Below are 26,937 nucleotides of genomic sequence, written 5' to 3' on the forward strand. Positions count from 1 at the left end.
CAACTGTTATTAATTTTTAGCAACCATGAGCTAAGACAGGGATGTGACACCATTACCCAAGTGCCAGGCTTTGGAAGACTTTTTTTTTTTGTTTCTAGGTACTTGGAAAGTTATTTTTTATCAGTAATGGGCACAGAGAATGAACACACCTATTCCTTTAATTCTCTTCCTAGTATTAGCAGGAAATCATATTGTCATAATTTTGTGGTTCACTCTCCCAAAGAATTTGATAAATATTTTGGGAGTTATCAAAAAAAGGCTTCTGCTGTTAACAGTGAATGGCCCTTTCCTGATTTATGTAAACCAAGCTAGAAAAGCAGTCAGTTGTATATGTTAGCATTAAGTGTGACTCAGTATCTTTGCTTGACTGAAGCTAATACGTTATCTTTAAAAAAGATATGACCTACTTACGGTCTTTGGCTAAATTTGTTTATGACATTCATTGGAGAACACAGATTGCAAGAGCACTATGTTACTATGTTCTAATTCATCCAGTCTATTTGTAACATTGGAGCAGAGGTGATCTTAATCTGGGAATCTCTGAGAAAAAGGCAGAGGGGGTGGGTGGGAACAGTGCTCTACGCTGCAAGCACAAATCTGTTTTTTATTATAACTAGGCTAAGATAATTCTCCAAGGTAAAATCAAACAGTCTTATGATTCAAAGATACTGTTTACTGTTTTCAGAACATAAAAGAAATATGTTTTGGTTATGATAAAATAATGAAATTTAATTAGCAAAATGAGAGCGTTTCATCACTTAGCCCGTCAGCAAGAAGATTTTATTGAAAAGATGAGGATTGGTCTAAGTCTCTAAGACACCAGTTGGAGAAGTAATTCCTAAAGTAATTCCAATTTAGAAAGACTGAACCTTTTTTGTTGTGGTGGTTTGTCATATAACATGAAGAAATTTCTATTTATATTATTGGGGTGATCTGACAAAGCAAGAAGTCCTCAAAATGTGCCTTCATGGAAATATAAACAATTTTAGAATGCTAAATGCAAGAATAAATTTATGATTTTTATTGGTCAATACTTTAAATAAGGTAAATATCTTAAGATATATTAAGTTACAGATCTCCAAGGAAATCACGAGGTTATTCTGAAAGTTCTGAATGTGATAACATATAAAATCAAGACATCCATCAAAGACTCTGACAGCAAATATAATTTTTATAGTAAAAAAATAATTCTGTTGTGGTATTATAACTAGAACACAGAGAAGGAATGTTGATGGTCTTTATTTAATTTCTATATTGGGAGGGCGGAAAACAGGTTTTTTCCCCACTCTTCATTGCCACTGACAAAACTTTTACTTATTTTTTCTCTTTCATCTGCCAAATTCTCTAGACAAGTTCCTTTTATCAACTAACTGCTTCAGTGCAATCTGTGGCTGGCAAAGATTGTCCTGAACTATTCAGTGTTTCATCCTGGGAATTTACTTTAATCACTGGTCATGTTGTCAAACACACAAAAACCATTTCAGTGAAGCCCAGGTTTTTTTCCCCGTTTTTTTAATGTCATGTTAATGATTGAATATTACTAAGTTTGCTTTTTGCTTTTTAAAATATTTCTGGAATGTTTTAAATTTTGTTTTAGTACAGTTCTAGTTAATATCTTGTCAAAGATAATACATTTATTTTTTTAAAGAATTGAGTTTTTTGATGGACTTCCATAATAATAATTCCACAAGTATTAATTGGGTTGTTAACAATGGGACTGAGTAATAGTAATACAGAGCTTGTTTGAAGGCGCAATCCATCATATTGATAAATACTAAGATGTAATTGAAGTGCATCTGTAAAAAAAGTGACATACCTTTGGATCTTTCTATATATAGGTATGTTTTATATACTGTATTATAATACTATTTTATTTGGACTTTGCTTGTGGTTGATAAGAGCAGAAGTCTAAAATGCTTAGATGGCTTTAGTTTGCTGACCAGGTGCATTGTGAAGGATCCAACTCAACTGAAGTTAAAGTATCATAATTAGGGTGCACAGCACACTGAATTTGAAGGCAAAAAGATCCTTTGGATTTTGGAGTGCGTGGCATTTGTTTGCATATTTCGTCTGGTATTGCATAGATGTCCTTCAATAGCACCACACGATTCCAGGAAAAGACACATTCAGGTTAAGAACTGCAGAGAGCTGCTACATGTATGATTCCTTATAGTTCAAAAACCTTTTGTTGCTTTTCAGCCTGAAGCATCGCACAGTTTTAATATTAATGTCAATGTCATACTGTTTCAATTCTACCTACAAAATAAAATGCCAAACAACATTTGTATTCTGGCAAACTTTTAAACATTTTCAAAATTAAGAAACTAAAAGTGTAATTTAAGAAACCCAGAAAAACATCAGTGCGTTGCTTGGGATTGAACAATCCAGAACAAATAACATAGATTACATCAAACAAGATACACATGAGATTATACAGAATTAGAACAGCCCTTGCCTTTGGTTGCTAAGCGTTGGGGAAAATGCAGTCCCAACAAATTGGGTCCACATCCATTGAAGAAAATGGAATTACAGTGAGAAAATATATTTGAGATTCAGTATGGTTATTGGTGAGAAACAATGGTTTTGACTGTTCACATGTGTTTTCTCCCAAAGAAAGAATACTAGAGATATTTAACCCTATGTCTGCATTGAAATGATTAAAAAGCATCATTTTGTCAATTAAATATAGTTTCTTGGTCCTGTTTTGTGTAGAAATTCTTACATTGTAGAACAAACTGCCTATAGCCCAGGGCAAAAATCCATGTAATATTTACCACAGGTATTTTTTTATCTTGTTGGTCTTTTGCATGAAATCTAACATCTGTCGGAAAGCCAACAGAACAAAATATAACATGCCATAGCACTTACTCATTTCTGCAAACAGCTGCCTCCTTTCTGCCATGGTAGCGCCTCTTTTCCCACAATCTTCAATCATTCTAAGCAAAAAAATATTAAGCATATCTTCAGAACCATTTGCAAACTAAGGACATAAATATATGAAAAGTTCCAGTGCACTGTTTTTCCAATTCTATATTCAATATTTATTTGATTTCTATAGCATCCCATCTCAACAAATGACTAGAGAGCATACAACATAAAACATAAAAACAATTAAAATTATTAAAACAATACAAAATAAATATATATGGCACCAAGTAAAAGTGTTATTATGGATGTTAATATAGTCTGGAAATGTGAGCCAGTCTAAATAACTGGCTGACTTTGCATCTAATCATAATGTTTAACACCCTTTGAAACTTTTAGACAAAATTATATTGAAATGTGTTCACCATTGGGAAACAAAAAGAAGAACATATCTCAACTTCAGTTTAATTTCAATTCAGTTTAATTTCAGTTTAGTTTAATTTAGAGTGTCTTATGGAGGAAAAATCCATACCTTCCCATAATGGATTATAAACTTCAGATTACCAATTTCAATCTGATTCCCTTCCTGCATTTCTTTTATCAATCAACATTTATCTACCAGCTGGTTTTTTCAGCTATACAATTAACACCAATTCTTGGATAATATCAGAAAATTGTTCTGTGTTCTTTCATAAGACTTCTTGAAAAGTGCTAGTAGCATCTGTCTGTTCTACACATAGATGAAGTATGTCGAGTGTGGCAGGAAAAAAAGAGCTGCTAGTTTATATCGTGTGAACTGTGTGTTCAATTTTTGTCCTGCAAGAAGGAGGAGGCGGAGGAGAAGGGATTTTTAAAAAATACTTATTTGATTAAACTCTATTGATGATGGCAACTGTTATTTCTGTTGATAAAACAGATTTTTTCTTTTTATTTCACTATAAATAATGAAACAAATTAAATGTTATAATTTGATCCGTAATCAAATTATGTTTATTTTACTTTATTGCTCCTGTTGGGGACTTATTGTGTAAGAAATATTTTAACTGTTGGCCCATATTATTTTTCTGATTTAAACTTCCCCCAGAGTCTATTAATATATATTTATAATAATATACAAATTGCTATATATTAACCTTTTCTCCTCTAGTAGGATTAAAAACAATTTTAAAGGTGACCAGCAAGAGCAGAGAAAAGCTGGCCCATTTTTCAAGGCTAAAACTGATTTTAACATCAGATAAAATGATATTATACTAGAGATCTGGAAATCATGTTTTTTTTTTGAAGCAATAGATTTGGACAATATAATACATTATGAGTCTACAATAATATGTGTTTATTTATACAACCACCCCCTTCATCCATGTATCCAAGAGTGATTAATACAACAGAAACATATTTATTTTGGCTTCTGTCTTCTTCAGCTGTTGTGAAACAGTGAAATATTCAGTGAATATACTACACAAGTTTCTCTGTAATATTCCAAGTATCTAAAGGAAATATATAGTAATCCACATGCTTAGTCAATTTAGTCAATTTTTATTTTTTATTTTTTTAAGTTCTGGCAATTGTAAGTATAATGTCATGGTCAGAATAATTAACAAAGTAAACCAACAATTTAAGGATTTGGTGATATGGGATATCAATTATATTCCTTCAAAATAGCTAGATTACCTACAGATCAGTCTTCCAAAATAGGCTTGTACTTAATATATATATATATATATATATATATATATATATATATATATATATATATATATATATATATATATATATATATATATATATATATATATATATATATATATATATATATATATATATATATATATATTAATACACAAATGTAACAAAGGCAACAGTAAAAATATTGGGTTTCTGTCATGATGGACTCTTGTGATTAGCCGATTGACAGAGAATGGAAGCAGTTAGCTTCCTCCCATAATTGGGGCATACCAGGGGTTGTGACTTTAAATATATACCTTTCTCCCTGGCTCAGCTGATAACGGATCAGAGCCTGTGGCTTAATGGCTAAGACGTCTGTCTAATATGTAATATAGCCCAGGTTCGAATCCCAGTAAGGGTATGGCTAGCTGATGAGAGCTAAATAGCTTGAAATAGATCTATACTAGTCTCCCTTTATTTATTTATCAGCACAAATAAAACACACACACACACACACACACACACACACACACACACATGCAATGAATTATTGTGATAACACAAAGTTTATGTCAACCTGCTTTAAACTAGCTATGCAGTATGGCAATCTTTATGGCTCCTACTATAACAGCCCATGAAATGGGAATAAGATTTGAATCATCCACTATAAAAATAATAAATATGAAGACTCTGAAAATCTTATATTGGGTTGTATTTAGGAAGGAACAGTACAGCAGATTAGAAAGAGATGAAAGTTGTTCTTTCATTTATAATACATTAAAAATCATGAAAGGACATCACAATCAAGAAGGTCATCTATCAGCACTGCCAAGATAATTTCCAGTAAAAGTACTTCACACAAGAAGGCAGGTTATACTGGTTCCATCCTTAAAGTTAAACTAAACATGTTTCCAATGTGATACAAATTCAATACAAATGAACCTTGTTTTAAAGCAACTAAGCAGTTGTATCAGTATTTAGATTTATTTAGATTTAAAGTTTATTTATATGCCGCCCTTTTCCCTGGGGGGACTCAGGGCGGCTTACAACTTAAAAGGGGGGGGGAGACAAACTTTTAACATATAAGACAAATACATAATTAAAACACAACATTCATACTATTCGGGCGGGTTGTAGTCTTAACCCCAGGCCTGACGGGATAGTCAGGTTCTGAGGGCTGTGCGGAAGGTCTGGAGGGTGGTGAGGGTACGAATTTCCATGGGGAGATCGTTCCACAGGGTCGGAGCTGCCACCGAGAAGGCTCTCCTCCGCGTAGTTGCCAGTCGACATTGACCGGCAGATGGGACTCGGAGGAGGCCTAACCGGTGAGATCTAATAGGTCGTGTGGAGGTAATTGGCAGTAGGCGGTCTTTCAAGTATCCAGATCCACTACCATGGAGGGCTTTATGGGTGGCAAGTAGCACCTTGAAGCGTACCCGGAGATCGACAGGTAGCCAGTGCAGCTCGCGGAGGATAGGTGTTATGTGGGTGAAACGAGGTGCACCCACAATCGCTCGCGCGGCCGCATTCTGGACTAGCTGAAGTCGCCGAATACTCTTCAAGGGCAGCCCCATGTAGAGCACATTGCAGTATTCCAGCCTAGAGGTCACAAGGGCACGAGTGACTGTTGTGAGAGCCTCCCGGTTCAGGTAGGGGCGCAACTGGTGGACCAGGCGAACCTGGGCAAATGCCCCCCTGGTCACAGCTGACAAGTGATGTTCGAAAGTCAGCTGTGGGTCCAGGAGGACTCCCAAGTTGCGGACCCTGTCTGAGGGGCGTAGTATTTGACCCCCCAGCCTGAGAGATGGGATATTAGCCAAATTGGTGGGAGGGAAACACAACAGCCACTCGGTCTTATCTGGGTTGAGCACGAGTTTGTTAGCCCTCATCCAGTCACTAACAGCTTCAAGTCCCTGGTTCATCACTTCCACCGCTTCATTGAGTTGGCACGGGGCGGACAGATACAACTGGGTATCATCCGCATACTGGTGGTATTTTATCCCGTGCCGCCGAATGATCTCGCCCAGCGGTTTCATGTAGATGTTGAAAAGTAGGGGGGACAGGACCGAACCCTGCGGCACCCCATATGTTAGGGGCCTAGGGGTCGATCTCTGCCCTCCAACTAACACCGACTGCGACCTGTCCGAGAGGTAAGAGGAGAACCACCGCAAAACAGTGCCTCCCACCCCCACCTCCCGCAGTTGTCGCAGAAGGGCATACCATGGTCGATGGTATCGAAAGCCGCTGAGAGGTCAAGGAGAACCAGGATGGAGGCGTAGCCTCCGTCCCTGGCTCTCCAGAGGTCATCGGTCAATGCGACCAAAGCGGTTTCTGTGCTGTAGCCAGGCCTGAAGCCAGACTGGAATGGGTCAAGATAGCTAGCTTCCTCCAAGGACCGCTGGAGCTGAAAGGCCACCACCTTCTCAACAACCTTCCCCACAAAGGGGTATTTCCAGAATCACTCTAGAAGAGGCTGAGAGGTATATTTTGAAGTGAAACAGTTTGTTAATAGAGTTACTGTTATCATCCCTTATAGGTATTTAATAGTTTCTTCTGAGAATTGAAACAATAATGTAAATTATCTGAAGAAGTAAATGCCATGTATCATTCCCTCAAGTAGCAAACTCAGGCAGTTAGATTGAGAGAGAGATAAATAGAACTGCTAGATAAGCCCAACTGTTAAAAAACAAACCAACAAATTACTGGCCTAAAGTTACTCAGTAAGTTTCCATGGTTGAGGACGAATTTCAAGATGTTCTCCTGATCCTGCCTAGAGCATGAATTACTACACCATATTACCTTAGATGATATTGTCACCTTACAGCTTGCTGAATTTTGGTGGAAGGGGTGGTACAGCTACAAAGAGAACCCGCAGAAGCAGTCACTTTAATATGCAAAAATACATTGCTATTTTTTTTATTACAGAGGCAAGCTATGTTTTCATTTCTAAATATTTTAAAAAGCAAGCATGGAAACATGAAAACCCATGTAAACCTTTCTGAGAAACAATATGCCATTATTCATTATTTTGAAATTGTTAATATTGTGCAATTCAGCTTTTATGATGTTTTATGTCGTGTAACTTATGCCCTTTCTCTGTATTTCAAAAGTAAAGTGTCAAGATCAATCTCCCTTCATTTGGGTAAGAAATGCCAAGCATAATGTTCCCTGAGATGCATTTAGAGATATAGGTCCTTGTGAGACTTGTTGAAATATCTTTTTAAAACTTTTGTTTTCTAGTGGCAGTGAAGATTGAACAAGACTGTTCCATTCTTTCTCCTACATCCATTCATTTTTCTTGAGGACAATACATGTAGCTGGGTAACGTTACCAAGATGGACACAGCATGTCTACTTAGCAAAAAGGTTTTCTAAATTTCCACTTTGCATTTTAAGGGCTTAATCCAAATATTGATTCTCTCCCCCCCCCAACTAATGGTGGGCCAAGTTCTTGACACATGTCTGAGATTATTCACAACATTTGCATGCTCAGGCAGGGGTTGTGTGGAAATCAAAACACAGACCTTTTCTTGTAAGATTTTGTTAGCTCAAAAGATGAGCATTTCGTGCAGATTTTAAAAAGTTTTCATCTGAAAAAGATGCCTTAAACCCAAATCACTCAGTATCATCAATGCCTCTTTGGCTGCACCAGGATGCTATTAGCTAACTCAAAGGCTGAAGCCCTACAGAGCTCATAAATCTACACATCCATGATGATTTAGAGTGACCGCTGGGGTATTTCATCAAAAGAAAAGGCTTCTTGGGGAAAAGCTAAGCTTTTTTGAGAATAACTCCCAATTTCTAAACAGCTCTTCCGATTACCCAATTTATCTCTGAAAAACTACGTTCTGGCTCTAGGTATAAACTCTGGAGGCAGGATCATAAAGGTTTTCAGTTAACTGAAGACCAATGCTACATCAACATTCAATTACACTTTTTCTTGCTTCTGTTTCATTCTTGATAATAGGTTTTTCATGAACTTAACTCTCTGGATGTATTAACCAGTGCAACATGGAACCATTGAGTACTGGTATCTCAGTATCTGATTTTCTGTACCTCCTGAATCTTGCTTTGTAGTTTGTACTATGGAACAGATATTAAAATATTAAGGAAAACAATCTGTTCTAATAGTGCCACCATTGTTAATTTCCTTGGACTGCCTGAGATGAATTATTGCAGGTTGCTAATTTGCTTCTGGTTTTCAGTTCATTAAGTGTAGTCTACCACTCCAGATCCTGAAGTAAATAGTATTCTGCTAACTTCACCTCATCTAGATGTACTAGACTTCAACTTTCATTATTCCCAGAAAACAAGGCCAATAGCTATGCTGCTCAGACGATAATTCATGGAATATATGGTGGACATCAGGTTAGTGAACAATGGACAGTGTTATACCTTGCTTTAGGACCAAAAGCTATTAAGTAGGATATAAATAGGATTCCTAAAATATTTTCTTGTTTTTAGCAATCAGGGGAATTAAGCTCAAATCTGAAAATAAGAATGATGGAGTGTGATAATCCCTTCCTGACTGTATTGCTATTGGGTACCTAAGAAAAATGTGTAGAAGAATTTAGCTTTGGCCTTGAGAGGAATGCGGGAGAGGTTTCTTAGTTGCCAGAAAATAGAAAATGATATTGACTCAAGATAGCCCTACCTTTATCTTATTATCATTTAAAAGGAGGCAGGGAAAATTTGGAACAGACTTTAAAGATTCTGTTAATATACCCTTCAACAATAAATAACATTCCTGGAATCATTGGGGTTTTTTTTCTTGACCAACTTTGCCTTGAAGGACCTTGAAAGAGATATGAGCAAGCTGAGTCTATTTAGAACCTTCAATCACAAATTCAGAAACCAGATCAAGAGAGTTGTTATGTATGGGATGAAGGATTTTTAGTGGCCTCCTAAGTTGCATGGCTCTTCTGAACTAATTATAGCTTCTTTTATGACCACGTTCAGTGAGAAAAGCACAGTTCAACTACTAATACCTCTTGCTCAGGTTGTGGTCCACTGTGGAAGAAGCTCAAAGTCCAGGGTTCGGCTACTGACTCTGTATGCCCAAGAGCAGGGGTGAAATGCTACCGGTTCGGACCAGTTCACGCGAACTGATAGTAAAAATGCTACCGATTTGCTCGTGCATGATCACATTTGCGAATCCATAGTGAAGGTAAGTTGATTTCACCCCTGCCCAAGATTACTATATACTGTGCCTATTTCACCTCCAAATTAATACCAGCATTGGGATGGGATTTGCATTGAAGGACTGGTATAGGAAGAAAGGCCATTGCTAGTTGTAGAAGAGAAATAAATTAGGACTTCTGGCTATGCTTCCAGGATGGGTTGGTATTTGTGCTTGACACAGGGAAAATTAAGAGTGTATCTCTGCTCTGAGTTGGCCTTGAGCAACAATTGTTCCATCAAAACTACATCAAGCAATTACAAATCTAGAACTACTATATGCTTGTATGCACATGCATGCATGTGTGCATAAAATAAAACTGGGAAAAAGAAAACTTTGCATATTAAAATGCTGTGCTAATTATAACAAAGAAAAAGCAATTAAAATGATAGAAGGCAAAATGAAACACATTGGAGTTCCTTGTTCCTGCATTTAAAAAGAAAAAAAGAATATTGTATATTAATTTTAATCTAATTAAGATTTGACAGATTATTTATTATTCAATATTATTTTTACAATAGCAATAGGGCAGAATGATAACAGCATTATTAAGCAGAACATTTCTTTATAGAGAGACACCATATGGGGATGAGGTGCTAGCATAGAGACAAAAAATGCATTAATAGATAATAATCTTGCCTGCTAAGGTCATTTTGATGAACTCTTATTACTATAAGCAGTACAAAGTGCATTTGAAGGAGAACAAATTGTAACAAAGCAATACTTACTTTTGCACACAAAAAAATGTTCTCTCCTTCATATTTGCTTGCCAACCTTTTGAAATGGAGGGATATCCTTTAACATGTATCTTAGAATTGTCTTTCAAATGATGGGGATGCAAACAGAAGAAATAGGAAATATCTATGAGTTCGTAAGAAAAGTAGCCATGGTTGTTGTTTTTGTTGTTTTGAAAAAATAAGTGTTTGCATGACATTGTATTAGATAGAAAGACTTTTATCAAATTACTCCTTATATTTAGCACTGGGCTAAATACTGGGCACAGTATCAAGAAGTGTATATTGTTTTCCCCTTTCCTTTCTTTTGCTTTCTGATCAAGTAAGGTTTTTTGTTTGTTTTGGTTTTCAAACCTGTCTTTTTTTAATAGTGAAGAAGGGATCGGACAACCATCTGTCTGAAATGGTGTACGATTTCCTGCCAAAGCAGGGGGTTGGACTAGAAGACCTCCAAGGCCCCTTGCAACTCTATTATTCTGTTTTGTTATTCTGTAGCAACCTTGGGTGGGGAGTGATTTTCATTCTCTTTTTCTTTATGTCAAATCAGTAGAAATGAAGACAATCACAGATCACTTTCAAACTGCTTCTGGGGTTTGAAAGTGTTGATGAATGAAAATGATGGTAGTAGAGAAATGCCCTAATTATACTATGCAAACCAGAGCACACTCAGACTTCTAACTTCAGTCAACTGACTTTATGCAGTAAATAAAGCAAACTGAGTTTAAAGGGAGACTCAGCTGGATTCTAGACCTTTGTCTCCTGACCAGCTACTTTTATTGCTGACCTATCATGCAAGCTTTAAGCTAAAACTGACAAAGAAGGTACTTGCACAGGGGTTGCAAACAAAATCTAGCAACAATGTAAACAAAAATGTCAGCAGTACACACCACTACTACAAGAAGACAGACTGATCATCAGGCAGGTAGTTTCTAGGTCAAAATTTTTATTTATTTATAAGCTTTGTTATTTTTCCCAGAAGGAATTCCAAGAAGGAATGCAACTTGAAGCATATAACAAATATAAGCAGTAGAAATGTAAGGCAACATGTGACACCACCACAGCAGCAATATAACCTAATTGCAAGGGACAGATCATAGCCAAAAGAGATTTTTGGAATACGGTAGATAATAGATAATGTTCACAATAAAAGGGCAGCATCCTTTAAGAAGGGATCACATTTTGTCCCTCTTTAAAAGAAATCAAAAATCCCAGTTGGCTCCTCCAAATATTATCGTGCACAGAATTGTCACTAAAAGGACAAATTAAGTGATACACATAGTTTGCCTTCTCCCACTGATGGAGGATGTTGTTGAAATATGCCACAGCCCTCAAAACCTTCAGATTCAGGCAATGTTATCTCAAAATCCTACGGCAAATTAATTCTGCAGCTGTAAGCTGCAGCTGAGCTCACTGAGCAGAGGGCACTTTGTGCCTTTTCCCTTCACCTTCTGTAGCATCCACTTAATATTGTAGGGGGGGGGAGAGAAAAAACAGCTCAGGTCAATGTTTCTTCTGCCATTGAGCATAGGTTGCCAGAACTTCTCTTCTGTGGGAGTCAGGAGTCAAACCTGAAAGGGAGGAAGCTTAGGAATGGAAGATCCAGACACCCAGATCTTCCAATTGTAAGCAAGAAGCTAATTGCAAGCAAGAAGCAAATATTATTCATGCTTTCAGTTTTTAAGAACTCAGAAATAAAAATCCTCAAACTGCCACACAATCAATTATTTCTGATGGAACAGATTATTTCTTCCCCATCACCAACATTACATTGGAGTGTTTTGTTCTTTGCTACATTCTAATCCCTTATATAAAAAGTATGAAGACAATGAATGTCTTGCTGATAATATAGAAGTGAATTGCTATACTCCTACTACAACACTTTTCCTTTGAGCTTGGTAATACTGTGAGGGGTTAGGTATTGTAGTTCTCAACTCTTGGAGGAAAAATGAATTTCAATAATCAGTCATTGAAATATTGGTGACTATGTTACAGGTAGTCCTCGACTTACAATAGTTCCTTTAATGACTGTTCAAAGTTACAATGGCAGTGAAAAAAGTGACTTATGACCATTTTTCACAGTTATGACATTTGAAGCATCCCTATGATCATGTGATCAAAATTCAGATGCTTGGCAACTGGTTCATATTTAGGACCGTTGCTGTGTCCCAAGGTCATGTGATCACCTTTTACAATCTTCTGACCAGCAAAGTCAACAGGGAAGCCAGATTCACTTAACAACCAGGTTACTAATTTATCAACTGCAGTGATTCATTAACAATTGTGGCAGGAAAGGCCGTAAAATGGGGCAAGACTCGCTTAACAACAGAAATTTTGGGCTCAGTTGTGATTATAAGTTGAGGAATACTTTATATCATTGTTGATACTCAGTTTATGTGATCTTTTTGTAGGAACTGAATATATGATCTGCAGCCTGAATCATTTGATAATTTTTCAATTCTGGCCTTGATTAAATTACTTTGAATAGCTTGCTATTGAGCAGCTAAAATCAAGCCTTCAGTTCCTTTTTTTAATGTTCCACTTGTATGCCATTGCCAGGTTTTATCTTTATTTATTTACCCAAATATTTTTTTAAAAATGATCATGTACTGGTTTTCCTTGCCAGTATTTCATTCATGATTTTATTTAATTATTTCTAAGTTAATGTTTTGTTTCCTGTACCATTCAGTAAGTTCCATTTTTTAACTTGCATTAATGCTTCTTGGCTGTCTTTTACGTATTTAGCCAGCGATTGCATTTCTTCTTCAACAGTCTGTTCAACAGTAAACTTCTGCCTTCATTTCTGGGGACATCATAATCTATCAATATTACTTCAGAGATATAATGCATAATGAATAATTATGTTTTCTCTTGTTTTTTGATAACAAACTGTCCAGGTCATGTTATGTCCAGTTAGTAATTCCAACTTTGTATAATAGATATGGCCCAGGTATTAATGACTTTGACGATTTTTCCACTGTTTAATTTTGTCATTAGTCATTTTCTCACTCTTTGGTTATATTCTTTTCTAATCACATTTTTAACCAATCCATGCTTAATGTTTATTTTTATTTATTTTTATTAAACAAATTTATATGGCTGCTCAACTTACACATTCCAGGCAGCTTACAACATTAAAAATGACAACATAAAAATTCACACCCACATCGGTTATCCAACTGTAAAATGCACAATTATTTCTAGGCTACATCCTGATGGGTCCAAATGATTTGGCCATTCAGCATTTTAATTATATTAGTGTTCATGACTTTTTTCTGGTTTGTTGCAACTGTAGCACATTTCTTTAGGCCAAATTCCATTACTCTATCTGTGCCAAAAATTCTTACAGTATCTGTCAGTGAATTAAAAGAATCTAAAGAAATAAATCATGAAAGCTCACAAGATGTAATAGGTTTCCTTTGGAACATACAATGCAAAAATATGTTCAGAGAGAGATAGATCTTGACTTGGCTAAATATAGCAAACTTATATTATCCTTCCGATAGTGATATCTAAAATTTGAGATATTTTTCACGGCTCACTTAGTACCCTATTTGATTTTTAAAACACTTTAAAAATAGGCTATTCTACATTATTTTCCATAAGAAAAGTTATTGTTATAGTTTAGCTATGTGTGTATAAATTATAGCTTATAATTTATATAAGCTTGCAATATAGTTGTGCAAAACATATGAATAACTTTACAAGAAGCACCTCTTTGAATTGCTAAAGCAGCAGTATCTTTCACAAAGCTTCCAAAGCTGCCCGCAGCTGTCTGTGCATCTACTCTAATGATGTGAAGAGAAATACTTTATTCATGTTCAGGTTCATTGCAAAAACATAATTTCAAATGCAATGTGAAGCAAACAGGGCTGTGAGAAAACAAAAATGATAGTGCCACAAATATTTGCTGTCTTGTGTCAGCTTGCATCTTTCAACATTTAAAAGCCAGGCTTACCCACTATTGGAGGAATCAAAGCCTCCACAAGACAATAAAAAGGGCAATGGTGTTTCTTTTTTGAGAACAGTACAGAAAATAAATAAATAAATGTGATGCAAGTAACAGACTTCTGTTTGCCCTCCCACAACAGCTGTGGTACACTCACTCCAGGGAAAGTTCATGCATCATTATGTCAGCTTACTTTTCTGTATCTTTATGTCACATTATTCAGGATTGGTAATGATAGGCTGCTTTAAAAAGAGAGGAAATTAACCAAACGGCCATCATGTAGTCAGTCATTTGGGTTGCCCATTTCGATACATTCTATGTCTGATAGCTATGGTGAAATATATAGGCAAACAGTATTAATAAATTTACAAAATGAAAAAAGATACCAATACTGAAAAACATTCTCTCTTTGAATGGAAAATTGGGAATGACAAGCACTCTATATCACCACAGCAATTTATGTGTAGATTTATATGAAAATGAGAATGGGGAAAATACTCTGTAGTGTCTATAGTACACTCTGATATATATTTTTTAACGTGACATTATTTTTAGAACTCTCCCTCTCCAAAGTCTGTGCTAAAACTTTTCAGATGTTTTACTGCTGGTAGTATAAGAATTCACAATTCCTGAGATTGGTGATTAAGCCTCCATTATTAAAGACCTAAATATAAAAAGGTGTTTTCTGAGCAGCATTTACTGTAAAACTAGTATAAAATTAAAATACCCACTTTTGGATGGCCTGAAGGGATAACAGAGAAAAGGCCCCAAGCATGACTTGAGAGCTGTGCTGTCATATTTGCTCAAACTAAATAACGGCAGCCGAAAACCCCTTGATCCCAAGCACTTAAGGCTGGCTTAAGAGTTACTGGCAACTGCCTGTAGCCATCCCTGCATACTTACACTGCGAAGGAGTTGATGGGTAAGGATAGGTTGCACATGGCTGCAGCTGAGCTGACACAAACACCTTCCAAATCTCAGCTGCACATTGTGAGGAGATGCGTGTCCTGCATACCGATTGATTTGTCTGACTTCTTGTTCTGTGCTTTGCTGTTTGAGTGTTTCCTAGCCAGAACACTACATTTGCAGAAATATAAATGGAACACCTATGCAACCTTCCCCCAATGATAGACGCATACATCCCCTTGCCTGCAGTGGCAGAGAATTTTTATCAAGTACTTAGGAGCCGAGGGCTTGGCAGCAGAAGCTCTGGTCCCGGTGACCAACCCAGATTCGATCTTGCATCATTATCCTGGGATACATCTCTGGCCTTCATTTGCCAGAGAAGTCTGTGCAATCCTTTAGCTGTGTCAAAGCGATCTTTGCTCTTTGTCCTTTGAGCCTATTATCAAAATTCTCCCATTTTTCCTTCCAACACGAACATTCCCCCCTTCTCAATATTGGCCTAATGTACTTTGTTCTTTCCCTTTGACTGGCTGGGGCATAGTCATAAAAAGACAATTCCTAACCATCAGAGTAGAAAATCTAATTATGTCATACAGATCCAAAAAGGCAGACACAAAGGAAGTGCAAAGGAGAAAGCTACCAATATACAAGGTATTGTTTCTCTCTTTGCCTTTTGCAATGCGGAAAATATATTCCCCATCTCCTACTTTAGGAGAAAACAGCAAATGCCCTTGAAAACTCTAAACATTTGTTTTCAATTGTAAACAGACAGCAGTTTGATACCCTGAATTAAAATAAACATGATTAAAAATTAATATTGTGTAATTGAAAGAAATAAATTATCCCCATGTAGCGATTTACTTTCTACTAAACTTTATATCTTAGTGTTTATTTGGTGCTTATCCTTTTCGCTATTCATAATAATCTCACAATATTCCATTCTAAAATGGAAAGTGATGTTTTAATGTGGTTCTTAAGAAATACAAGTAGTGATCACATTAAGCTGAATGATTACAGGTAAATACATTTTTAAAAATCCATGCTGTGTTTTTTTTTTGTCTTAGGAGGAGAATTATAACTGATTTTTTTTTTGCTAATGGAAATTATTTTCCCCCTAAAATATATATCTATGGTTATTTTATTTATTTACCTGATTTTTAGGCCTGACCAACTCTAAGTAACAAATCCTCCACTTTCAATTCTGAGTCAAAAATCCTATTCAAAAATTACTTAGCACATGTTCAGATTTCATCCCATTAATGCCAGTATACTGAAACAGTGTCTCTAAAAACAACTCAAAAATAAAAGCACTATGCTGTAGCACTTGCTTTAAATCACTCAATTAAATTTAACATTTAAAAAAATATAAACTTATCACAAGGGCCACTTTCTACTCAAAACAAGATCCTGATGATTCCATACAATGGAATTAATAGTTGCTTTTTTATAATTTGTTTGTTTCAAAATTTCCTTTCATGGCCACCAACTGATCTGTATGATAAAAATGATATATGGCACTATACAGTAAAGAGTGACAAATATGTGTCCTTTGCTTGAAGAAATTTGGTAGTACTTTTTTCTGATTAACTAATATTATTATAAGGTAAAAGTTTTTGTGACCTGTAGCTCATGATAACATTTGTTATACTTGGAAAAAATATTGTCAGACACAACCCTTCTCTTTTGCCCCATGTTTATGTTCTTCTGTACAGTTGAGACCTATCCTGTATAGGTCCTGTATACTCATATACCTTCTTGGTCCTCTAAATCTTACCAATTATATTGGCTCATTTTGAGGCTCCCTGTAAAAAAAAGGTACAAAATCCCAAGGTGTGTGTGTGTGTGTGTGTGTGTGTGTGTGTGTGTGTGTGTGTGTTCCATCTTTAAAGTTCAAGATAAAAGTCCAAGTTCATTTTTATCTATGTGTTTGCCTTTTGCATGGGTGCTAGCTATTGATATAAAAACAATTGTAATTGATATTGCTGCCAAGTGGAACATCTGAAAATATTAAATTTAAAAGATAAGTGGATAAATGCCAATTACAAGTAGTCCTGTAATTGCAACAGTTTATTTAGTGACTGTTCAAACAACCTCACTAAAAAATGTGACATAACCATTTTTCACACTTAGGACCGTGACATCATCCCCATGGTCATGTGATTTACATTCAGATGCTTGACAATTGGTTCATATTTATGACGGTTGTAGTGTCTCAGGGTCATTCCGATCATCTTTTGTGACCTTCTCACAAGCAAAGTCAAAGGGAAAGCAGATTTACTTAAGAACCGTGTTACTAATTTAACAACCACAGTGATTCACTTAATAAACGTTGCAAGAAAAGTCGTAAAATAGGGCAAAATTCACTTAAGAAATTTTTCATTTAGCAACATAAAAGCTGGGATCAATTGTGGTTGTAAGTCAAGAACTACCTGTACTTCTGAAATTTAATTGAATATAAAAGTTCTCCTATAAAATTCATATTAACACAAATATTTTTCATTTGTCAGATTTTCCCCCTTTCCTTTCAGATAACTAAGATCTTGAACAGATAATTTTCAATTCTTTCACTTGCTTTGCTGTTATTGAATAATATTTAAAAGATAATATTATGCTATGGAATGTAGTTCCAGATTTTCCTACACACAAAAAATGTAAGGGCACAGAATATTTCTATATTAATATTAAAAATGTGGCACAAACCAATATTGAATACATCCAATGAAGAGGATGAATAATATGTAAGCTATGAGTAACCTTTGATTATTTTGTGAAATTTATTTTCCATTTGTACAATCTTTATACATTCATTCTGCCATATTGAAATAGCATACATTGGTATCTTTTTTAAAAAAACAACAACTATATTTTGCTTTGAAGAGTATTACCCATATAATGGTTCATAAACAAATTTAGATTTGGGTTATTATATCTTCCTAAAGGATGGGTAGTTTTAATCATGCTTCAGTAGGATGTCATAGCTTGTTAAAAGTACTAAGATATAAACCATGGTTTGTAAAACAGTAGCTACACTGACACACTTTCAATATCAAACTGCTGTTGTCATACAACACATGAAATGCAGCTTATTTTCATTTTATTATTTTTAATATAATTTGTCTTTCATTTTATTATAGATAATTTAGATTTATGTGTCAAATAATTTGAGTTATCAGGAGTATTCTGCGAGCTTATGTAAGTATTCATGTATGGATTCACTCTTAATTCATCCTTTTTTTTGTGGGTTAAAATGATTATCTTCTCAGTATTAGAATCAGGCAAATGATAATTATGGCAAAAGACAAGCTCTTTCCTAAACATGTCTGAAACTTAGAATCTGCTTTTAAAGTCCCAAATTAGACACAATCCTGATTAGCTCTGTTATGGTTCATACCCCATAGCAAACTATGGTTTGTACAAACTAGAGATGAGGGGGGGGGGAGGACTATGTAAGCAGATTTATGTCCCGAAATCTGAATACTTAGAACCTTTTTCAAAAGTACAAAACTGAGATGCTGTTGAATTTAATTATTTATGTCTGTTGAAATGAAATTTCATTTATGGTATTTTACCATTAAATGTACACTTGCAGAAAGGGTAAATTACAGTATTTCTTCTTTTAGAGGATCGAGAGTAGAGAAGACACGAGAGCCAGGACTTCAACGAAACACAGGTTTATTTTCTAGCTAGTTTGACAGCGATTCGAATGTATCCTCCGCTTGACATTGTATTTATACAGGCAGCTAGAACAACGGACCAATGGGCGCTCTCCCGGCGTCTGGCAACTGCTGACGCTGCGCCCTGATCAATTGGGTTGGCTCGAGCAGCTAGCAACAGGCTATGCTGCGCCTCAGCCAATCAGAGGGCAGCCTGGACTATTGCTAGCCTCCCGGTCGTAACTCGAGGATTTTATGAGTCCTCAACACTTCTAATATTACTATTTCCCATATTAAAATCTAATAAATACTATTTAATTAGAAAAAAAGAGTTCATGCAATCAAGTCTATATGCAGAATGGCAGGAAGGCAATATACTTATTCTCAACTGTTATATATACATTAATATCAAAATATTACTGGCAAATATTTTCACCATATCAATGAATATTATGCTTCACTATTTACAGTTGTATCTTACAAACTACCTTAAATATGAAACAATTTATGCAACCAATTGCATATGTGATTAATAAAGTCATATATGATAAAAGCATAATTTATCATTTCCATTATATGTACACTTTTCACTTTCATAGAATCTAAAAATGTCTTTTAGCTGTTAGACCAAGTTAGGCTTCCAAACTATTATCTCAAGTCATGAGAAATACATCTTGAACACTGAAACTTAATTTTCCTTCCACATACAGACACACACATGGAATGAATCATAGAATAGAATCATATAATCATGTGCCTGGAAGGAACCTTGAAGATCTTCTGGTCCAACCCCCTGCTCAGAGCAGTTGTTATTCCATCCCCGGACAATTAGTTTTTTGAAAACATCCAAAAATAGAGCATTCACAATCTCTGAAGGCAAGCTGTCTCACTAAGTGCTCTATCAGGAAATATCTCCTTAGTTCCAGGTTGAATCTTTCTCTGATGAAATTCCACCCATTGTTTCTTGTTCTGTACTCAGGTGCTTTGGAGAAACAACTGACTTCCCTGTGGCAGTCCTTCAAATACTGGAAGACAGCTATGATGTCTCCCCTGTGCCTTTTCTTTGTTAGGCTAAACATATTAATTCCTTAGCCATTCATTGTATAATTTAGCCTCCAAACCCCTTATCATCTTCCTTGCTCTTCTCTGCACACTTTCAAAGGCCTCAGGATTTTTTTCTGTATCATGATTATCAGAGCTGGATGCAATATTTCAAGTGTGGTCTTACTAGAGCTGTATAGAGTGGTGCTATCACTGCTTGTGACTGTGGCTCCTCTGCAAATGCAACCTAGCTACATCGAATGTTTTGGCAACTGCAGCACACTGTTGGTTTGTATTTAAGCAGTGGCCTATTAGGACACCTAGATCTCTGAGAAAGTTATTGTTTATTCTGTACCTGTGGATTTGGCTCTTCCTGCCTAAGTGCAGGACTTTATTTTTCTCACCACTGAACTGCATATTATTGGATAGAGCCCAATGCTCAAGTCTGTCAAGGTCCTTCTGAATCTTGAGTCTATCTTCCAAAATGTGAGCAATTCCCCCCAACTTGATGTTATCTGCACATTTGATGATCTCACCTTCTATCTCCTCATCTAGGTCATTTATGAAGATGATGTTGAAGAACAGTGGGCCAAAGACAGGTTTGTTTGATTTGTTCCTTCTCTTATTTTAAATCAAATGTTCTTTATAACATTTCTAACATTTGGATTTTCCTGCAGGAACGAATATTTTAAGGCACAGTGCAACTGCTACTCCCTTTTTCTTTCTTGCATTCCTTTTGAACCAATTCTAGCTTTCAAATGTTTATATTCCAATCATGGGAGACATTCTTACCTAGTAACAGTTATGTTTATTAAATCATTTTATTTCCCATATGTTAAATACATATCCCATGAAGGCCATGAATTTTATGAGGCAGTTTTCTGATTTTACATTGAATGGATTGAAAAGCCTCATTTCAGCAACATGGCCATTTTCTATACTACTCAGATCTTTACTTTGGGGGGGTTATTTTACCCTGCAAACTCTTTAATTTTAAGTCTTCCTAATGATTGTTCATTTAAATCTAATATCTTTTTAAAGCAAAATAACTTTGCAAAGTCTGTTGGTGGACAGTTCAACTGTGAAGTATTTCACAAGAATACATCTTATTAAATTGCTTAGCCCAATATCATTAACATTCTACATTTGCCTGGCTTAAACTGGATTTTTATCAGTATGTATATTTTTTCACACTGAAATATATTACATATTGCTTTATAAAATCCTATTTCAATGCTATTGTGAGATTAGAGCAGATAGCATTGTTTATTTAACTACAGACTATTCTAATACAATAAGATCAGAAACAGCAACAGCCATTATACAACCTTTAATCAATATTACAAATCTGATTATTCAGCCAAGACTAAGTACATTAATCTCAATACATTTTCAATGCAATGTAAACAGAACCTAGACAAAAAGGCGCTTAATTATAGGGCAACCATTACTATTAAGTAATAAATATTCCATACTTCAAGACAAAAAGTTTCATTCTTTTCTTAATAAAAATGTTCCCCCCAAGAAATTTGCACTAAAAGAGCAATGTAAAATATAATCTATCAAATACTCAGCTGTTCCAGAAGTATAAATACAAAGTTTACATTATAATGTTCATTATGCCTCCTCTTTTGAGAATTAAAAATGGCATTAAATTAAATCTAAGGAGGTTTGTGTTAGAATATTGATGACTGGGAGAGATGTGTAATAAGGTCAGCTAATGAATAGGCATAGCAACTAAATCAGCCAATGGGAGCTTAAACAGATCTGAGTCTGTGCTGAGAATTGAAACTGAAACAAGACTGACTGCTCTGAACTCTAAAATGAAACTGTTCTCTCCTGCTTGTGTTCTGCTTGTAACTTCTACCACTTTGAAAGAATCTACTATTGGTATTGTACATTTATTAATCTTCTATTATGCATATAAAGAAGTTAATGAATCCAGCTGAATCAGTTATTTGTGTGTGCTTTTGGGATTTGACTTTTCTGCAACAAACTCTTGACAGTTTGGAGTGAATTTCTTAGTTTCATCTTCCTGGAATTAAGTCTCAATAAATGCTGTGGGCGTACTCCTGAGTAAAACATGTTAGTGGAGTAATAATGGACTCCTGGGAAAGCAATGGTGGAGAGAAGAAAAAAGCAAAGCTGATAGAAAGAAGAGGCAGTAAATTAAAGTGGACCTTAGAATGCCTATCTGGATCAAGGAGAGGATTAGGATCACTCACAGATGTGCTCCATATAGAGACTCTCCGTAAAGTGATGATAAAATAGTGCTCTCTGGCTTACTCGAGAGTTTAGGGAATCAGAAAAAAACCCATCCATTTCTTCATTTGGATACTGAGTTCACTTACTTCCTTTCTTAACCAGTTGAGGAAATTGCTTGTTATCATTTTTTGGGGGATGTTAAAGCCTTCTGAAGGGCAAATTTAATCATACTGCGAGTTTCCTTCCTGGATGAAAGAAGCTTTATGGTAAGTTTAAGGATTTTTAAAAAAAAAATACTGGAAAATATTTGGAAAACAACAAAGGGATGATTAGAATTTTGATTTTGGAAAGTAAAGGGCCCAGATGGACTTGCAAGAATGTTTCCTATGGGTTGTTTAACATTTTATATTATTAAACTGCAAAAAATCCTCTTGTGGGAAGTTTTACTGATTAAAAAATAAACAGATGATAAGAGAGGACTTAAAAGTTGATTAAAGAGAATCAGGGAGAACTATTTGTTTGTTTATAAACATTTGTCATCTGCCCATCTTAGGGTAATTCTGGGAGACTTACAATCATAAAAGGAAGGTAATTAAAGGAAAAGTGACCATTTTTATCATGTTGCAATATTATTTGATTATAGAATTTAGTCTGTAAATAACTATAAAAGAAATTAAGGCTATTTAGAAATATGTATTCAGAACTTTCTGCCACTAGGTTGTCTTAGAAGCCTTGTCATCTTGGATTTGCAAAAGGGACATGTTAAGCTACTGAAACCGTTCTTGAGAGGAGAGAAAGAAAATGATAAAAATCAAATTTTGGGACATTTAATTTTTTTTTTTTAGAGAAAGCAATAAGCTAGAATACAAAACATGAGTTTTTACAATTTGTTTATTGATAAATAATGGGATATAGGAAGAAGAGATCCTTTTTACTTAAATACCGGAGAAGGTGTTATGTTGCTGAAGTTTATCCTTGTCTGGAGGGAGGTGGGAGTCATTTCTTTATACCGTGTTTCCCCGAAAATACGACAGGGTCTTATTTTATTTTACTTACAAAATATGGCCTTGGGCTTATTAAAGGGGAGGGCATATTGTTTTGGGGTTGCCGGGCAGCTGTTCCCTTGCGAACTGGCTCCCAAAGAGCCGGCACAGCCTCAGGGGCAAAGCAGCCATGAGGTGACCAAGCTCACGAGCAACCGCCCGGCAAACCCCCTCTCCAGCTGAGCACCATTCACTGACCTGGGGGGTATTCCTAAGGCGCCAAGCCACATGGTGCTCTGCCTGCTCCCCAGCTCCTGCGGCTTGGCACATTAGGGATACCCCCTAGGTCAGTGCATGGAGCTCTGCGGGGCTGGAGAAGGGGGTTGCCCGAGCGCCTGTTACGCCCCCAGCAGCATGCCTCCTAGCCTCAACATGTCCGAGCCCAGCTCTCCCTGCAGCAGCCACCGCTGCGCTCCAAGCATAACGTCTTCTCCGGTTCCAAACTCCCAAACTCGGCTGCCGAGTCTTCCAGCAGCGGCTGCTCTAGGAGTGTGCTCTATGGTTGTGGGCTGGCTGCTGGAAGACTCTCTGTCCGGAAGACTCTCTTACAGAGTCTTCCAGCAGCCAGCCCATAACCATATAGAGCGCACTCCTAGAGCGGCCGCTGCTGGAAGACTCGGCAACCGAGTTTGGGAGTTTGGAACAGGAGAAGATGTTATGCTCGGAGCGCAGCAGCTGCTGCTGCTGCTGCTGCAGGGAGAGCTGGCCAACTCCCCCCTTCCGGCCAGGCAGAATGCCACTCCCCAACCTAGTGGTATCCCGAAGGTGGCAAGCAATGTGAGCGCCTTTCTCCCCCACGGCTCCTGCGGCTTGGTGCCTTCAGGATACCGCTATGTCGGTGAGCGGTGCTCTGCCTGGCTGGAGGTGCGGGGGTTGTCCAGGGGGTTTATTTTGGGGGGTGGGCTTATATTTTTGCCCACGCAAAAAATGTGGCAAGGCTTTAGTTTCAGGACATGTTGTATTTTCGGGGAAACACAGTATATCTTTTTTTCTTATTCTTCCCCCCCTTTTTTCTCATTTTTACTTGCTTTTCTTCTTTTTTATATGGTATTTTTCTTGGTTTGCATTAGTCTTTTACCTTTGTATTTGTAAGCTTTAATAAAATTACCAAAGAAGAAAGCCTATTCAAAAGAACATTCCATAACTTCTTCTAAGATGAATAGATAAAAGGTACAAATTAAATGCATTGCAGGATTTTAATTACTGGTATCAGAGCAAAAACACTAAACCATAATGATGCTTAAACTTGGCAGGCATGTTGAATGGAAATCTTGGAATTTGTCTTTTACATTCACATTTTTAGTTCAAATGTTAATAAGGCTACTATGGAATTGAAAAAATAATATTGGGAATTATACAACAGAACTATTAATCTGTTTGTTTGTACTTGCAATGCACAAAATACCTAAAATAGTTATTTGTCTTGGAAATGTATTCTTTTGGCTTTTTCTGATGTAACAAAATAACAGTAGTTATAATTTTATAAGCAATAAACACTGACAGTTACTAGTGCAGGCATGGACCTAGTAAACCTAAGAATGAATTACAAAATATTATTGTGAATTAGATTATGATTTACTATTTAAAAACCTCCAAATATTAAAACAAATACATGTAAGTGAAATTTTAATGAAATATGTTTAAAATGCAGAGCAGGAAGTATTTCCCTACAACACATAGTGATGCTTCTTTCATTTTTGATTTTATGAGTGAAAGATGAGACATATACCCATCTTATCATTTGTGAATTGATAATTTTAATAGAAAATATTCTCTGTAGATTATTCATGAATAGTGAATTCCACCTACAAATCAAGCTGTAATGACTGTAACAATCAATGAAGCCCAATTTGCAAAAGGACTATTATCAGCATAGAGTAGATGATTTCCTATTGTTTGCTGTGGATAGGAAACTAATTATTAATTCTAAGAAGCATATATTTTAAATTATAAGATAGGAATGAAATAAACTTTATCAACTCTTGTTTTTTATCAGAAAGTCAAAGGGGATAATTTAGCTTTAGGGCATAATTTAATTTTAGTAGTATTTTTTTCTCCTCAAGGGTATTTTGCAACCACCAGTATAAAAATCAACACATAAAAACACATAAAAATCTGTAAAACCAATTTTGTCATATAGCAGGCTGGTAATTAGAAAGTCTAATTAAAAGGCTAGTTGTATCTGAGCTGGAAGCCTGCCAATTTTATTTTGTTTTTACTTCATTTTCAAGTACCTCTCTGGTGTTCTATTTGGTCACTAAAGCCAAATTCCTAATGAATAATTTGAGAATTTTGTCACTGTTCTTGAGCACATGGAAATATTCAAACACTAGTGATGATAATGGATCTAATTATACTGATACAAAAGATTTAGAAATGGGACTCATCTAATTGTCTAGATTCCTGAAGGATGCCATCTTATTTTGGAGTTTTGTTAAATGATAATTGGGACAGCGATTTTAGTTCTACATCAAAACCACTGCTGATAAATTTGTACTGGAGGTTGGTGGCAATGTCTATGTTGTAGAAGATCAGGACTATTTTTCCTTTTTCCTCTTATTCTTTTCAAATATTTCTTTGGAAATCTAAGAACATTTTTTTACATTATAAACTCTAAAGAATGTTTTCAGTGAAGCATGCATTTGGGCCACAAATATGACAAAGGTACTTTTTCAAAAGGCAACTGAACTGGATTTTTTTCTACTTGAAAACGCTTTGCTTCTCAACCAAGAAACTTCTTCAGTTTTGACTGAAGTCTAATTGCCTTTTGAAAGAGCATCTTTGGGTCAACCATGACCTGGATGACTGAGAATCTCCATAGATGTTCTTCACCACGTGTAACGAGCTATGGACCGTCAAATCACATTAACTGCAGTAGTCCTAATTTGGTGACTGCCTCTTTTAGCAACAAATTGCAATTTCAATGATGATAAAAAAATTAACTTTTCAACAAATCTTTACTTTTATGCAGGTCTGAAAAGCAAGCTTTTTTTGACAAAAAAATCACAAGTACAGTGATCTTAGCAACTGCTTTGCATAGTGACCAGGTTGCTAGTCCCAACTAAGGGCACTAAATGAGCACCTTTGTTTAGTCCTTTATTTGGAAAACAGAAAACATTACAATAGACACTGTCATGTTGTGATTTGAAGACTCTAGCAAAACTGGAGTATTAACATTTCATTTTGCGAGGATTACAATGATAAGATCAATACAAAAGAAAAGCAAGAAAATATAAAAGATCTAGTTTTCCACTTTGAGAAAGAAAGGGCAAAATTAAAAAATGAAAACAAGTTTTAACTTACCTGAATCTGCTGTTTAAAACAGCATCACAACATTAACTTTCTTAGACCATTGACCATAAACATATCTACATAAGAAACTCCAAGTAACGTTTAACTTTTTTTCTATTCATTCTCCACTTGTGTTCATGCAGAGCAACCTAATATACCTTATCATGTGATATGTTGCTATAGTAACAGTAGAGCCAGCTGCTGCAATACAAAAAACTAACAAAAACTTGTTTTCCTTCTCCTCTTACCTAGTTAAGAGACAAGGTGCTTTTCTTATGATATGCAACATATCTGATGCCAAATAGACGTCCAGTACCCAATGCTCTGCCTTAAAATATGCACTGGACTGTTTTAAAATACACCTGTGAATTTCAACTGCTTCTAGTTTACATATGTTAATGAAAACAAAT

At 35.8% G+C, this 26,937-nt stretch overlaps 1 protein-coding gene across 12 annotated transcripts in view; it reads right to left on the reverse strand.

The window, feature by feature from the left end:
• The window catches only part of DTNA (dystrobrevin alpha), a 176,958-nt gene that overhangs the window by 113,676 nt on the left and 36,345 nt on the right, over window positions 1–26,937 (reverse strand). For all 12 annotated transcript variants that reach the window (XR_015695651.1, XR_015695650.1, XM_087707097.1 and 9 more), the window contains exon 2: window positions 2,869–2,936. Coding sequence is in view for 10 of the 12 variants with exons in the window: in XM_087707097.1 (XP_087563223.1) it covers window positions 2,869–2,936 (68 nt within the window). In the remaining 2 variants the exon portion in view is untranslated. The remainder of the gene's footprint in view (window positions 1–2,868; window positions 2,937–26,937) is intronic.

The sequence above is a fragment of the Thamnophis sirtalis genome, unplaced genomic scaffold (assembly GCF_051295495.1).
Source record: "Thamnophis sirtalis isolate CommonGarterSnake01/CBP01778 unplaced genomic scaffold, rThaSir2_p1.2 scaffold_2, whole genome shotgun sequence".
In the NCBI taxonomy this organism is placed as follows: Eukaryota; Metazoa; Chordata; class Lepidosauria; order Squamata; family Natricidae; genus Thamnophis; species Thamnophis sirtalis.